Source organism: Vigna unguiculata, chromosome 10, assembly GCF_037176805.1.
Source record: "Vigna unguiculata cultivar grain cowpea cultivar isolate G323 ecotype 2 chromosome 10, ASM3717680v1, whole genome shotgun sequence".
NCBI classification, from domain to species: domain Eukaryota; kingdom Viridiplantae; phylum Streptophyta; class Magnoliopsida; order Fabales; family Fabaceae; genus Vigna; species Vigna unguiculata.
In genome coordinates, this window is record NC_140801.1 from 1337259 (window position 1) to 1351147 (window position 13889).

Consider the following 13889-nt stretch of genomic DNA (forward strand, 5'->3'; position numbering starts at 1 on the left):
GAATAACATATATTAAATTATATTAAATCTAATTAATATGTATTAAATTATTAAAATTACTTGTTAAATTTTATTTAAATTTTTAATAAATTAAAATTATCGAAATAAAATAAATTTTACTTTTATGTTTATTCAAATGAATATTTAAAAAATATATTTATTAAATTTTAATTTAAAACAAAATTTAAACAAATATGTTAACTGCATTTTGGATTCTGGATAACATATAATAAAATATATTAAAATATTAAATTAAAGTAATTAAAATATTTAATAAATTTTAATTTAAAACAAAATTTAAACAAATATGTTGACCGGATTTTAAAATCGTATTAACATTTATTAAATTATATTAAAACATTAAAATTAAACTAAATAAGTTATTTAATAAATTTTACCAGGTTTTAAAATCATATTAGCATTTATTAAATTATATTAAAACATTAAAATTAAACTAAATAAGTTATTTAATAAATTTTACCCAGTTTTAAAATTTGGATAAGTCCTTAACCGATTTTCAAAATCTGATACATGTTAAATATTATAAAAATAAATGCTAAACGTTATTGGAGTTGCTTGTGAAAATGACATGAAGGTGCACGATCACTAAATTTAAAAATTTTGTAACTAGATACGATATTGTTTACCTAATTAATTTAATATTTTATTTATATTTTTGGTATGGACATATAGTAAACTTTGGAGGTGCAAGAAGAAAAAATGTGGAACTCGAAGCATTATTCGTGGGTTTCCTGATCCACACCGCACGGGCTCAAACAATTTACTATGTTGAGCTTTTGGGCCTGGGCTCAAACAACCCCTAACCTAATCCCAGTGTACCTTCGCTCCTTTCGTAAAAAGAACTTCAAAAAATCGTTAGTTTTTATACCATCGTTGTTACCTCAATGTTATGTCTCGCTTATAAGAACAATAAAAAATGATTTTGCTCTAATTTATGGTAATAAAAACTATAATTTTGGTTTTACTAGTTATTTTTAAAATCTGATATGGCATTTATATTAATACGCTCGTAAAGAATAATGAATCATTTTACTTGTAGCAAAGAGTTTTTTCATATTTTCATAAAGCATATTATAATTTAATAAGAATATTTACAGACAGGCTTGAGCTATATAACAGCATGGAGGACAAAATTGCCCTTGTGGGCTTCAGAACAGATGAAATTAGCACTTGGATGAACCAAGCCTCTCCTACCAAAAAAGGTCATACCCCTCCTTCAGAAAAACCATTCCAACTCCATGCCAAATCGCCCAAAAAACAAAACAACTTCAAATTGTCCATCCATCATATCAGTCTACACCATGAACAGATATTTCAGATCATCCACTGTAAGTCGAGTTCCAGACCCACCAGCATGGTCTTCCCCGAAAGCAGATGCAACCATTTTTCTCTTCTCATCCTGCCAAATGGTACAACACAACAACACACTCAATTTATTTCACATATACATTCTATCTTCATCTCAATTGAACCATAATACAGCTTCTGTTAATTTTGCAACTCCAATTTTGTTTAATGAATAACAAAAGTAAGCAATATTAAAAAGGAGAGGTTAAAGGTTAAAGGTGAAAGCGAAAACAACTAAGAACTTGTGTGAACTAATTTTGGCACACACAAGAAAATTAAACTCACGGATGTTGTACCTGAAGAGACAGTATCCGATCTTCAACTGTATCTTTTATAGTAATCCTTGTCACGGTAACAGGACGAGTTTGTCCAATTCTATGGGCTCGATCAATAGCTTGATCTTCAGTTGTTGGATTCCACCAAAGATCCAAAAGAATAACATGACAAGCAGCCACCATATTCAAACCCAGGTTTCCTGCCTTTAGTGACATCAGCATGACAGTTATCTGAAACAAATTTCAATTAGTCAGGCAATTGAGACACAAAACACAGTACATAATCGAAGTCCAAGTAGTAGCAAAATACAGGCAATTGATATAGCCATTAAGAGGATTAAATTTCATACCACTTGGGGTCTACTAACAATAGTTTCTCATATTGCTTTATGCCATTTATTGATTCGCATATAAAAATTACAGCTATAACAATGTTGGGAAGGGCCAAACCTCAGGTTCAGTATTGAAATCCCTAACAGCTTTGTCCCTTGCACCCAGAGTCATCCTACCATCAAGTCTCCTGTACAGTATACCAAATTGACACAATGATGACTCAACTAAATCCAACATGCTAGTCCACTGGGAAAAAACTATAGCCTTTATGGATCCTTCAGTTGTGGACTCTGAACCCTTTTTGGTGTGTTTTGCAATCTTAACCTCTGAATCACTGTCATCAACATCTAGATCAACAGAAGACGACGACGGCGAATCTCTACAACATCCAGAGTTCGGTAAGTCAGAATTAGATATTTTCACGTTACAATTTGACTGCAAAACGTCAAGAACAGCTTGGATTTTAGATGAAATGTAATCATCCCGCTGAACTTGCGTATAATCACTAAGATGTGAATTTGAAGAGCTAGAAGTGCCTCCATCATCAGAGATGCAACTCCTCAAAGTAACTTTGGAGAAAACAAGATCATCACCGATTGTTTCTTTACAATTAACAGCAGGGCACGTATTATCATCACCAGACAAATATTCCTGTACACATTCATAACAGAAGACATGGCCACACATTGTAATAACAGCACGATCAGGGGTATCCTGTTGAAATCATAGAGCATATCAGCCAGAGCCATTATTGACATCAAATCACTACTTACCACCCATTATAACAGGTTAAATGAGTAATCAAAATCTAAAAATTACTTGAAGTACGTAGGGAAATAAAGAATTGTTAGTGATACCAATCACACAAATTAAATTCTCATCACCTCCATTTCGTAATTATTAAACTCTATAAAAAAGAAATACAAATATGCTGAAATGAATAAACATATTTTGAAGATATATTTTCCTAATCAGTATGGAGATGTTGATGATATTTTTATCCTAATAATCTGTTTTTTACATTACTCTCTCAAGTCGGTAAATAAACATCCATCGTTTCCAACTTATTTACAAGATCCTAGAATCTATCCTGAAGTAGCTCATTAATGAAAGTGTCTTCTATTTGTTATGTGTGGTGCATATATTTTGTATATCCTCAAATTTTGGTGCTAATGATTTAGTTCAATCCACAACCCATTCAAAGTTCTATGATATTCCAATGCAGAGAGGAAAACACGTTTAGCATCAAACACCCTACTCGCGCAATCTCATAGCATGCAACAAAATCCTTCTTCAAAGAAAAAGTATTATTCAAGTCATCACATATCCCTTTAGCAAAGAAATAAAGTGTATAGTTTCAACTTATCTCAAAAACCATGTAATGCTACATTCACGTCATGATCAGTGAATCTTGATTATCCAAATCAAAAAATTAGAGACATTGGACATCAATCCTCCACCATTGTATAATCTCGACTGTCCCTTGAGAATTCTCTAAATGTACCGGAATGGGATGAATTTTACAAGAAACAGTGAGAGAACAGATGACAAAGAAGACTTGTTTGACACAACAAAAAAAATCATATTTACTCTGCATCAGGGCCAAAAGGGAAGCCAGTACCCCGTGGAATAGGCTCAGGACCAAGGGGTGAGTAGCCATCAACAAAACAAGGGGCTTGGGCTACACATGCCAGTACTAGTAGGGCATGTGACAACATTTGGCAACTCTGTCAGCTAAACAATTGTCTACATTGTGATCGCCAACACGAGTTGCACCTTTCTAGGCTGCCATTAACCTCAGCAACGGCAGAGGCAGGGCAGACACCAGCTGGGTCAATGGGTTACGTGAGAGCGGAAACAGAAATCACAATATGGGGAGCCCTAATACCAACTTGAACTGTGTAGGGAAATAGAGAATTACTTTACTGAAAACAATCGAACAAATTACATTTTCATCACCTTTATTTGTAACAATCAAACTTAAACCAAGGAAACAAAAATAAGCTTAAATGAATAAGAATATTCTAGAGACTTCTTATCCTAATCAATATGGAGATAATCAAGGTATTTTTATCCTAATAATTCGCTACTACCAACAAAATTCAACTAAGCAATAAAATATAGTACCATTATGATAAATGTCGCATAGATACAACAATCAATCAATAAAATATAGTACCATTAAAAAGAGGATAATGTTCTTGCATACTATTCCTTCATCTCAATGAACTTATCTTTTATCAACAAAAATATCAGTTGCATGAAAAAAATAATATTAAGACACGGATAACAACAATAAGCTTAAGATTAAATTAAAAACAATTAGGTGCGAAATGCATTGAGATGCAATTGACAGTTTGCACTCTTTAAATAGAAAAGCATTCCCCTAAAACTATTTCTTATTAGTTTGGGATAATAAACATGTCTATTTTTGAAAAACCAACATTTTTTGCTAAACTCAACTATATTCACATTACTTAAATAAAACACAGGTGTTCAACTTAACCCAATTTAGTAAACAAGCCACGTCCATGGGGAGTGCAAAATACACCATATTCCTAAAAGAATACCCATACAAACTTCAGTTAAAAGTCCGTTCATTATTTTTCAAACCATAGTCCACTTCCAAATGTTAAAAATCGCACAATATAGGAAGAAAACACCATAACTTAGATAAGATATAACCAAAAGGATCTACAGTACCATAACATTCATGACAAATGATACAAATACCAAAAAATATAGCATCTGAACTTAACTCACATTGCAAACATGACAGATAGTAAAGGTTGCATCCAAACAATTAAACAGATTAATCAGCAATTCCCTTGGAAGAGTTTTTGCCATTTCAACAGAATCCTTCCCAACAGGATCAGAATCGATATCTTTAACAAGACGTGGATGATCACAAGCCTGTCGGAGACGTAAGAGCATTAAAAGAATATTAGCATAGTTTTGATTGACTGTCCCAGCAGCAGCATATGCCTGCAAAGCACGAGCTTTTAATGTCAGATCCACAATACTTCAGAAATATAAAGATCAAATGAACAAAAAAAAAAACTATGATTTACTCAAGTGTATGCTACATTTTAATGAATTAGATACAAAGAATGAGATAGGAAGTTTAAAAACTCCACCACCCCAGCACTTCTTTTATATTAAGTATATGACAACCCATAACTGATTCACCCATGCAACAAGGTGGGAATCTGACAGAAATGCACTTATCAGGCTTTTAGTAAGTACAAAATTGAAGCTTCTGCATGTTTATGGAAGTAAGAAACAATTTACTAATCATGAATGAAATTATATTGATTGCATAATCATATGCACTTCAGAACTAGTTATTAAAAGACTCAAACGCTATATTAATTTAAAATTTTACAATCAGAAATATCCTATACCTGAGTGCTCTAAACTACATGATCGAACAGTTATGTGATGTGTGATCTCCAAGGTATTTGTGTTATGTTCTAGTTTCTTATCAAATAGAATGTGTGATGGACTTGATTCATTCTATTAGTTTGTTAGAATTTCGAGAATATACACACACAAACATACCTATACACACATATAAATACACACAAAATACCAAATGTACTGGAATATCTTAATATTATTTTAGAATATCTATAAGAAATAATCTGACATCAATTCTGTTAAACTCCACGGAAGAGAGAAACATTGAGATGAAACTGTGTTTCTAAGACAGCACAAAGCACCACTATTGAGAAAAGATATACAATAAATAAAGAGTTGATATCCTTTAATAACAAATATACATATACATACATACATACATACATACATACATATATATATATATATATATATATATATATATATATTATTGACAAATGTTAATTATTAGTATTTTGTTAGTGGAGGGAGTTGAATGCACAACCTCTCTCATCCTCTCTTCCAAATCCTTCAAACCAACTCTAATAACAAATATATTAATATAGGATACGAAATAAATTAAAATGTTCTTAATGATACATATATAATCTAGATATTCAAGTTGGAGTATATAAGCCATTTATAGATGTTGCACTTAAAAGAAACAAAAAAGTATAATTACAAAATGTCTTTGGCATTAATGTAAACCAATTTGAAGAACTAACCTTAAATTTAATGCGTGAGTCTGATTCCAACTTAGTATAGAAGGCTCGCTCCTCAACTGAGAAATCCACTTTATTGAGATCAATTGTTTTAGGAGGCAAATTGACTATTGGCTTCCCATCAAGCAAAGTTCCTGGACAAATGCAAGAAATTGATGTTATAAAACAGAAAAGACCAATACTCATACCATATTTGACTATAAATCGAAGGGAAATTCACCTCAAATACACAAATCAAAACCTAGATGGCTAAAATGTTCAGTCCACACCCTTAAACAAATAATATTACATTTATAATCAAACATAAAGAAAAAATAGTAAGTTATTACATTCTCACAGTGGGAATGGTAATAGAAATTGGGATGAGTTTCGGTAAATAAAAGGAATAATTCCAACATATAAAAACATCTGAAAATCTTTCCAAAAAAAGTAAACAGACCGATAATGTAATATTATGCACAGACTATACTTTCACTGTAAATAAATTAAATTCACTAATCCAGCAGCAATGAAGGAAAAATATCCTAGCAGATCTGTTTTTATGTTATGGTCTTCAATTAAATCGCTGTGTGGTCCTGCATTGGCAGGTCATCCGAAAACTACCCAATATAAGCCCAAGTAGCTACCTTACAGTGGAGCAAGTTAAGAGAAAAAAAGATTTTACAAAAAACAGTGTTTTAATATGCTATAGAAGGGCTTGCAACACAACACCAAAGAGGATACCTTTCTTGACATCTAATGAAATGGTATTATACCCAGTTTGCCCATCTCCCATAGTGGTGTTTATGGACATTTTCCAAACCTAACATGCTTGATGCAGGAATAAGTGGTCCCCTTATCAGATGAACGTGAGAAACCAAACCTGACATGCTACCTGCTTAGACTTAAGATTATTGAAATAACGACTAGACTTGAGCAGAGATCAATGAGAATTTAGCAATGAGACTGAAAACCCATACCACCAGCAAAAAGGTTACAATCTATCATCAATTGGTGCATGCGAAATCAAAATATAGTAAATTCACCTTTTGTACGACGTAGCATTATGGCCCTTAAAACTGCTTGAAGTTTCTTGTAACCTTGCTCGGAATTTCGGGATATAGGAACCTTTATGGTGTTGTAGAATGATTTATATGCAGCATAAGGATCATACTTCAGGAATCTAAAGTAGCTATACAAATCATCAATAGTATTTTGAATAGGCGTTCCAGATAAGCACCACCTTCTTTTGGCTCTAAGGCTGCAGCAAGCTCGAGCCACCTGAGTTCTATGATTTTTTATTGTTTGAGCCTCATCTAGAATAACCCTAAACCAACCTACTCTTGCAAGAGGACCAGAACCACATTCCAAAGAACTGTCAATTCCTTTTCTACCTTTTTTACCCTTCTTATTTCCATTAAATGGTTTTTTCCGTTTTCTGACAGAAAACTCAGGAGATAACCCAAATCTTTCCCCATTTTTGTCCTCAATATCATCATCCTCAACTAATGGTAGCTTAGGAACTTCATTAGTCACAATAGAGTATGTTGTTAGAACCACATCAAACTTTGCAAGTTCTACATGACTCTTAGTCCTACTGCCCCCGTGATAAACTAAAACAGAAAGCTTTTCATCTCCAACTTTTTCATCAAGTTCCCTGGCCCACTGCCGCATAACACTAGCAGGGCAGACAACTAAGGTACCAGCAGCTGGCCTTTTTCTACCAGGTGCCTGTGTTGAACTGCTAGGTTCTCTACTAGGAAACAAATCATTAGCTTCCACACTATTTTTATGCTTTTCCACATTTATACCACCGTTGTCATCATCGTCATCCAAATTCAAAGCTTCAGTTTTATGATTGCGCACATCATCTGTTTTTGATTTTGACTGTAATGACCTCAATGCCAGAATGAGGGAAATCATTGATACTGTCTTTCCAAGACCCTGCTTGAACAAGGTTTTCATATTCAGGTAAAAATAATCAGAATTAAAGATAAAGTGCTGTAGCTTAAAAAAATTATCACCAAAGATTGACCTGATCGTCAGCCAAAATCCCCCCCAAGCAATGCAAACTCTTGGTTTCCCTCTGAAGCATCCAAGCCAATGCAATTTTCTGAAATATAAAGTACTCAGAAATAAATGGTCCAGAGCAGAAATAATAAAAGAAATTGAATAGACAAACCAGATACCTGATGTCTCAGAAGAGAGACTGACAATACACCAGAAGGTAAGTCATATTCTGTTTTAGGTTGACTGATATCCTGTGATAACCAAATTCACAATTGACAATTATGATTCTCTATGAGTATATAACACATACTGATGCGAGCACTGAAAAAGAAATTTTGAAGCAGCTTACACAAATCACATTGATGCAGGACAAACATCAATAAAGCATAAGATTAAACACTAAACCAAGTGAAACTCAACATGTGGCTTCACTGTTTTACTTTAGAACTAATTGTCAATTTCCATGCACTAACTATTGTTGTGGGGTGTTACTTCATTTAGAGTACGTTTGGTAGAGGTGAGAGAAAAAGGTAAGATAGAAATAAGCAGGTAGAGTGGAAATAGATGAGAAATAAAGTGAGCATTAGAGGTGTTTGTTTGAAGAAAAATAGAAAGAGATTAGGAGAGGGAAAGAGAGATGGGTAGAAATAGGTGAGAAATAGTGGATCCCACGAATTTCCCAATCAGTCTACTTTGACAACCCATCACATATATGTCCTAAACACAGATTCAAACTCAAGTAAATATTTTTCATTAAACTTACAAGATAAAATATGTCAACTAGATGATTTCTGCTCAAACTTAACAGAGGGAATATCTTCTTCATACAACTTTAAGAATTTAAGGAGTTATATATACAAACATAATGATAAATAGCATGTAATACCTGTAATGCTGCCTCATAAATAAGTCTCTCGTCATTTTCGGCAGACCTTTCATCACCTATTCCAGAACGATATGCAGATTCACTAGAAATTGCAAAGTGTGGAGTTATGGCCTTTCCAAGCACCAAAGATGGTGGAAGAATCCTGTTCCCGCCATTTTGATACAATAAATGACCTTCGTCACCACCCCTGAAAAAACTATCATGAATGTAGCCCCTATCACCGGATATGCTAGACCCTACTCCCGGGCGACGATTCTTATATGTATCATGAAGATGACTATTGTCTGTGCTATCTTTTAAGTTGCTTAATCGGATGTCTGACGCAAAAAAAGGAGAAGGAAGAGCCCTTGTTGCAGAAGGCTGAAGAGTTGAAGGAAGGGTCCTCTTGAAAGCTTGCTGAGATGACATTTTCTCATAATCTGCACTATGAGACTTTGAAATTCTGGAATTAACTGTTTGTTGCTGACCTGTGTTTCCATTCTGAGCATGGTAGGAAGGTTCATCTCTTCGTGCAATTCTGTGGTTTAGTGCATTGGAACTGGAAACAGGTAGTGTAAGAGGTTTGGTTTGTGAATGATTATACACACTAGAAGAACTTAGGTTTGAACTATTAGCCCCTGTTGAAGAATTACCCCGCCTACCATAATCTGCACATATTATTGCAGGTATGATGATTACTACAAATTATATATATCACAAGGGAGCTTTACTAAAGATCACGCACCTGAACTCCTTTCAGTAGTTGTGGCCCATTCCGGAAGAGTTCTCTTTCGAACATCTATCTCCTCCAACTCATCATCATCATCATCTGACGAACTAATAATATATATACACTCATCCATGAAATTGAAATAACAATATATCTTCCCTCAGCAACCCTAGAATCTACAAACAGAACCATACAAAGTTGTGCCAACCTGCAGTCATAAAGTATCATGAATATCCAACTCCACATGACAACACAAGATAAAGCCATAGGTACCAGTTACCAGATGCCGGTGGGTAGATAAATAACTCTCTAAAATCAATATAACAGGAAGCACACTGACCACTAATTTGAATATACTGCAAACTAAAATGTGTACTACTCCATGCACATATAAATACTAAAAAAATGAAAACAAAATTAAAGAAACTCAAGCTAAATAAGTCACGATTTGCAGACAATCACAATCAACGTAGGAGCACTAAGAACATATTAATGAAGTAAAAAAGAAAATAAGGAAAATGAATAGAAAAAAGAAAATGACAAATTAGATGGAAAAAATAGAAAAACGTGAAATGTAAATCTAAAGGAAGAAAAAAATAACTCAGTATAAAAGTAGTCCTCAAAGGTGGGAAGGAATAGAATCAGAAAAGAGGTAGGTTATGAAGAATACTTTCCCAAAAAATACCCAAACAAATTTCAGGTCGTATAAATGGAATTATGGAGTCAAAATATATCATGATAGAGCCACAACACAGTGCGAAAAGACACTTTTGTGGCCACTAATGCAGCCATTACGACTACTGTTAGAAACCACTCCATCAATTGACCACTATAGATAAACCTTCCCAAAATGAAAACCCCTTCACTCAGATACTCAACTGTTCTATACACCTTTGATATTAAATCAAATACTCAACTGCCCATAAGCATTTATTTTGTAGCAACCCACACAAGGGTACACCTTGAGTTCTATACAATTTCTACTTTTTTACAACAAACAAATGCAATTAAGATGTTATAAAAATGTGGTAACAATCTCATTATTCCTTTTGCATGTAAATCCAACCAGTAAAGGGGAGCGGTAAGAAAAAGAAAGTATAACATGACATAAATATCACTATATTATAAGGGCAACCTGTGAAATAAGTGTTGAAGCAAATTTCCACTAACAAAACTCTCTTACAGATAAAAATCATGATAATTTTATTGGCAGAAGATAACAGATATCGCAAAATAGTTAACAATATTATTACTTAGATTGAAGGACAAAATATCCAGCGCAACTTCCCTCTATTTTCAGTGAATGAGTAAAACAATGCAACCAATAAAGTATTAACAGCTCCACTTCAAATGAAGTATGAACTAAGAAGTATCAATGAGGATAAGCACATGGTTACATTCTTTTGAGTGAAGAGATTACTAAAGATGATTAAAATAACTTTTGCTAATTCATAGACCTACGCAACTCTTTGGTCCAAATTGTATGTTACCTTCATTTTATCTCATCATTCCATCCTCCTTAAAAGATCTTTCCAACCAACAACCAATTAAATTCACAAATAGAGTTCAAATTCAAACAATCGCTGAAATACCTAAAAAAATTTCCCTCCAGGTAAATAACATAAAATTAAGTAATACCAAAATCAAATCATTTTTCTTCCTTTTATCTATTAGTGTTTCACCCTATCATTAATCAATTCTAGCAAAAGTACATCACACAATGAAATCCATATAATAAACCAAAACTAAAAGAAAATTGTCAGTACCATACACACTGCCATTTTGTATAAACAATCAAACAGAACTGCTTTCTCACATTAAAAAGACGAAGTTCATGTATTTCCACTATTTAAGAAATCCATGCTCCAAACGACAGCAATAATTGTAAAAGAAGACCAACGAAAATAAACATCCAAAGCAGATCAACCACGTTGTACAGGGAAGAGCGGAACCAAAATTCAAAGCATGCAAAACCACCAAAACCTCGACCATTGGGGAAAAGGAAAAGGTAAAAATATAAAATTGCGAGAGACTAATTGAGGGTTGCCTTTTGAGTTGAGAAATGTGTGAAAAAGAAACTATCTCTCGAGAAGAAATTGAAGAACACAGCAGTAGAGCATTCACAGAGACTAGGGTTCATGACTCAGACTTGTGCCCCAGTCCTACTACGTTCAGGTTCCAATTCTTTCCCTCTTTCAAAGTATCTGTATACTTCAACTTTGACCTTTACTACGATAATATCATTTGTAAGTTAAGTTGTTGTGTTGTTATTTACTTCATCGCTAATTAATATATATTAATTTATAATTAAATGAAAAAAATTATTAAATAACTTTTTGTTTATACATTTATTTTTGTTACAATACTATATTCATCCCAATATTTATCAAATTTTGCCACCATCTTTTCAGTCATATTTCTTATAACTTAATCTCCATCTTTTACACCTTCCATTAAAAGGCATTGAATTTTCCAAACTTGTAAAAAGTACAAGTTGGATGTAGGATAACTTGAACCAGAAATCAAATTTGTAATTTAATAAAATGGCAACATGAAAACAGTGATTTCTTCTGCTCTTTTCCATGCCTCCTCCGATGGGTAGTTCTTGTAATTCTCATCAACTAGGCATAAACTTGCAAAATCCCGTTCTTATTTAAGAGCTTTAAATGAGAAGTCCCATATTCTGCACCACCAATTATATAATTTTGGTTATAGCCATTACACTCTACCCTCTCTTTTCCATCTTCACAAACCCCAATCTTAGTAAAAAATTTCCAAAAATCAGATCAGAGGTTGATATCTTATTCTTTTTCATATCAGCTTCAACACTTTCCTAATCAAAAATATCTTCAGCCACATTCTCAGTTACATTAGTTGGCTTCTCAAGGACACCCCAGCAGCAGGTTTACTAATAGAATCATCCATTATTTTTATAATGTTCCTACTTCACAAAATGAAAACTGAAACATCGAAACTAAACTATAAATCAAATGGAATTGAATCAACATACACTCAAGTTGAAACTAAAACGCAGAGTTGAAACCATATAGTAAAGGAAATTGCAAAAGTAGAAATTACAAAAACTGGAAAGTAAATCAAGAAACTGGAAACTAGAAACTAAACAAGGAATCAGAACCAATCGGTCCAATTCTCAGGCATTCAATTTTTAATTAATCAAAAAACTGGAAACTAAAATGAAATGTCAAGAATGAGGATCAAATTGAAAGTTCAAATCAAACCTAGATTAACAAATTTGAGGATAAAATGCAATAACCAAAAAAAAAAAAAAAAAAACCTGGTGAAGTATAGGAAAGTGGGTGCGGGTGGAGTGCCCCAAAGATGGGGACCCAACAGTTACTTCAGCTACAGCTTCCTCGCCGTCCAGAACAAACCTTGTTTCGCCGTCCAGCACGAACCTACACTTCGCCGCCGAGAGAAAAGCCGCCGGCGCCGTCGATCCTACGTGGTGACCAAGGGTGGGTTTCGTCTCTCCTGGGTTTCTCTCTCGTGTGGGTTTCGTATATCGAACTCTGTTGTGTCAGTGAGACGAGAGAAAGAAGTGAAACAAACAAATCCAAAAAAAAAAAAAACAGTGATACGCCACACGGGCCAGCCCTTTTTACTGAAGTTTGAATTTGTGTTGATTTTATGTTCTATATTAATTACATTGATTTTATTGTTTTGTGTTTATTTTTATTTTTAAAATAATTATCATTAATTTATTATTTTTTAATTAAACTGCTTTTTTAAATTTAATTATTCTTTAATTATAAAACTTTTCACAAAATAAATAGAAACTATTTAGAATAAAATTATTTATTATTTATATTTAATATCATACTTATAACAATAACAATAATAAAAATATGTTTTCACTGGTTATATAAAAATATTTAAAAATATTAATATTTAAAAATATGACAAATGGACTTAAAATAGAGCGATGTAAAAATATAGTTGAGAAACCAATTTATTAAACAATTTTATTTGATATTACTTTCACACATTATATATTTATAATAAACTCAGATGGACATAAAATAGATAAGCAAATATGGGTTAATTATGAGCATATGACTCAACTCTTAAAACTGATATTTAAGAGAATCACATAATTAGCAGTTAGTTTATTTAAATATTAGTTTGTAATGTTTGAAATATTGTAATCTTTTATTTCTCACAATTTAATGTTTTAGCATAAATTATTT

General features: G+C 32.9%; 1 protein-coding gene across 2 annotated transcripts; it reads right to left on the reverse strand.

The window, feature by feature from the left end:
- Positions 1-1031: 1031 nt before the first annotated feature.
- LOC114166591 (helicase-like transcription factor CHR28) lies at positions 1032-13254 on the reverse strand. 2 transcript variants are annotated; one of them, XM_028051339.2, is made up of 11 exons: positions 12977-13254; positions 9697-9889; positions 8973-9619; positions 8266-8337; positions 8112-8162; positions 7123-8020; positions 6101-6231; positions 4740-4961; positions 2094-2690; positions 1665-1874; positions 1032-1420 (listed from the first exon to the last, which is right to left on the reverse strand). In XM_028051339.2, exons 2-11 carry the CDS (start codon positions 9812-9814, stop codon positions 1316-1318), a joined length of 3051 nt encoding a protein of 1016 aa, XP_027907140.2. In that variant the 5' UTR covers positions 9815-9889; positions 12977-13254; the 3' UTR covers positions 1032-1315. The 2 variants fall into 2 exon arrangements, with proteins under 2 accessions (XP_027907140.2, XP_027907139.2); XM_028051338.2 differs by having other exon boundaries at positions 8112-8189; positions 12977-13253.
- Positions 13255-13889: the final 635 nt, after the last annotated feature.

Coding starts and splice junctions, on each gene's coding strand:
- LOC114166591 (XM_028051338.2), bottom strand. CDS start 9,814: ATGGATGAGTGTATATATATTATTAGTTCGTCAGATGATGATGATGAT. Junction 8,190..8,265: donor TCTCTCTTCTGAGACATCAG/GTATCTGGTTTG, acceptor TTTATATTTCAG/AAAATTGCATTGGCTTGGAT. Junction 2,691..4,739: donor CTATCTGTCATGTTTGCAAT/GTGAGTTAAGTT, acceptor TGATTTCAACAG/GATACCCCTGATCGTGCTGT.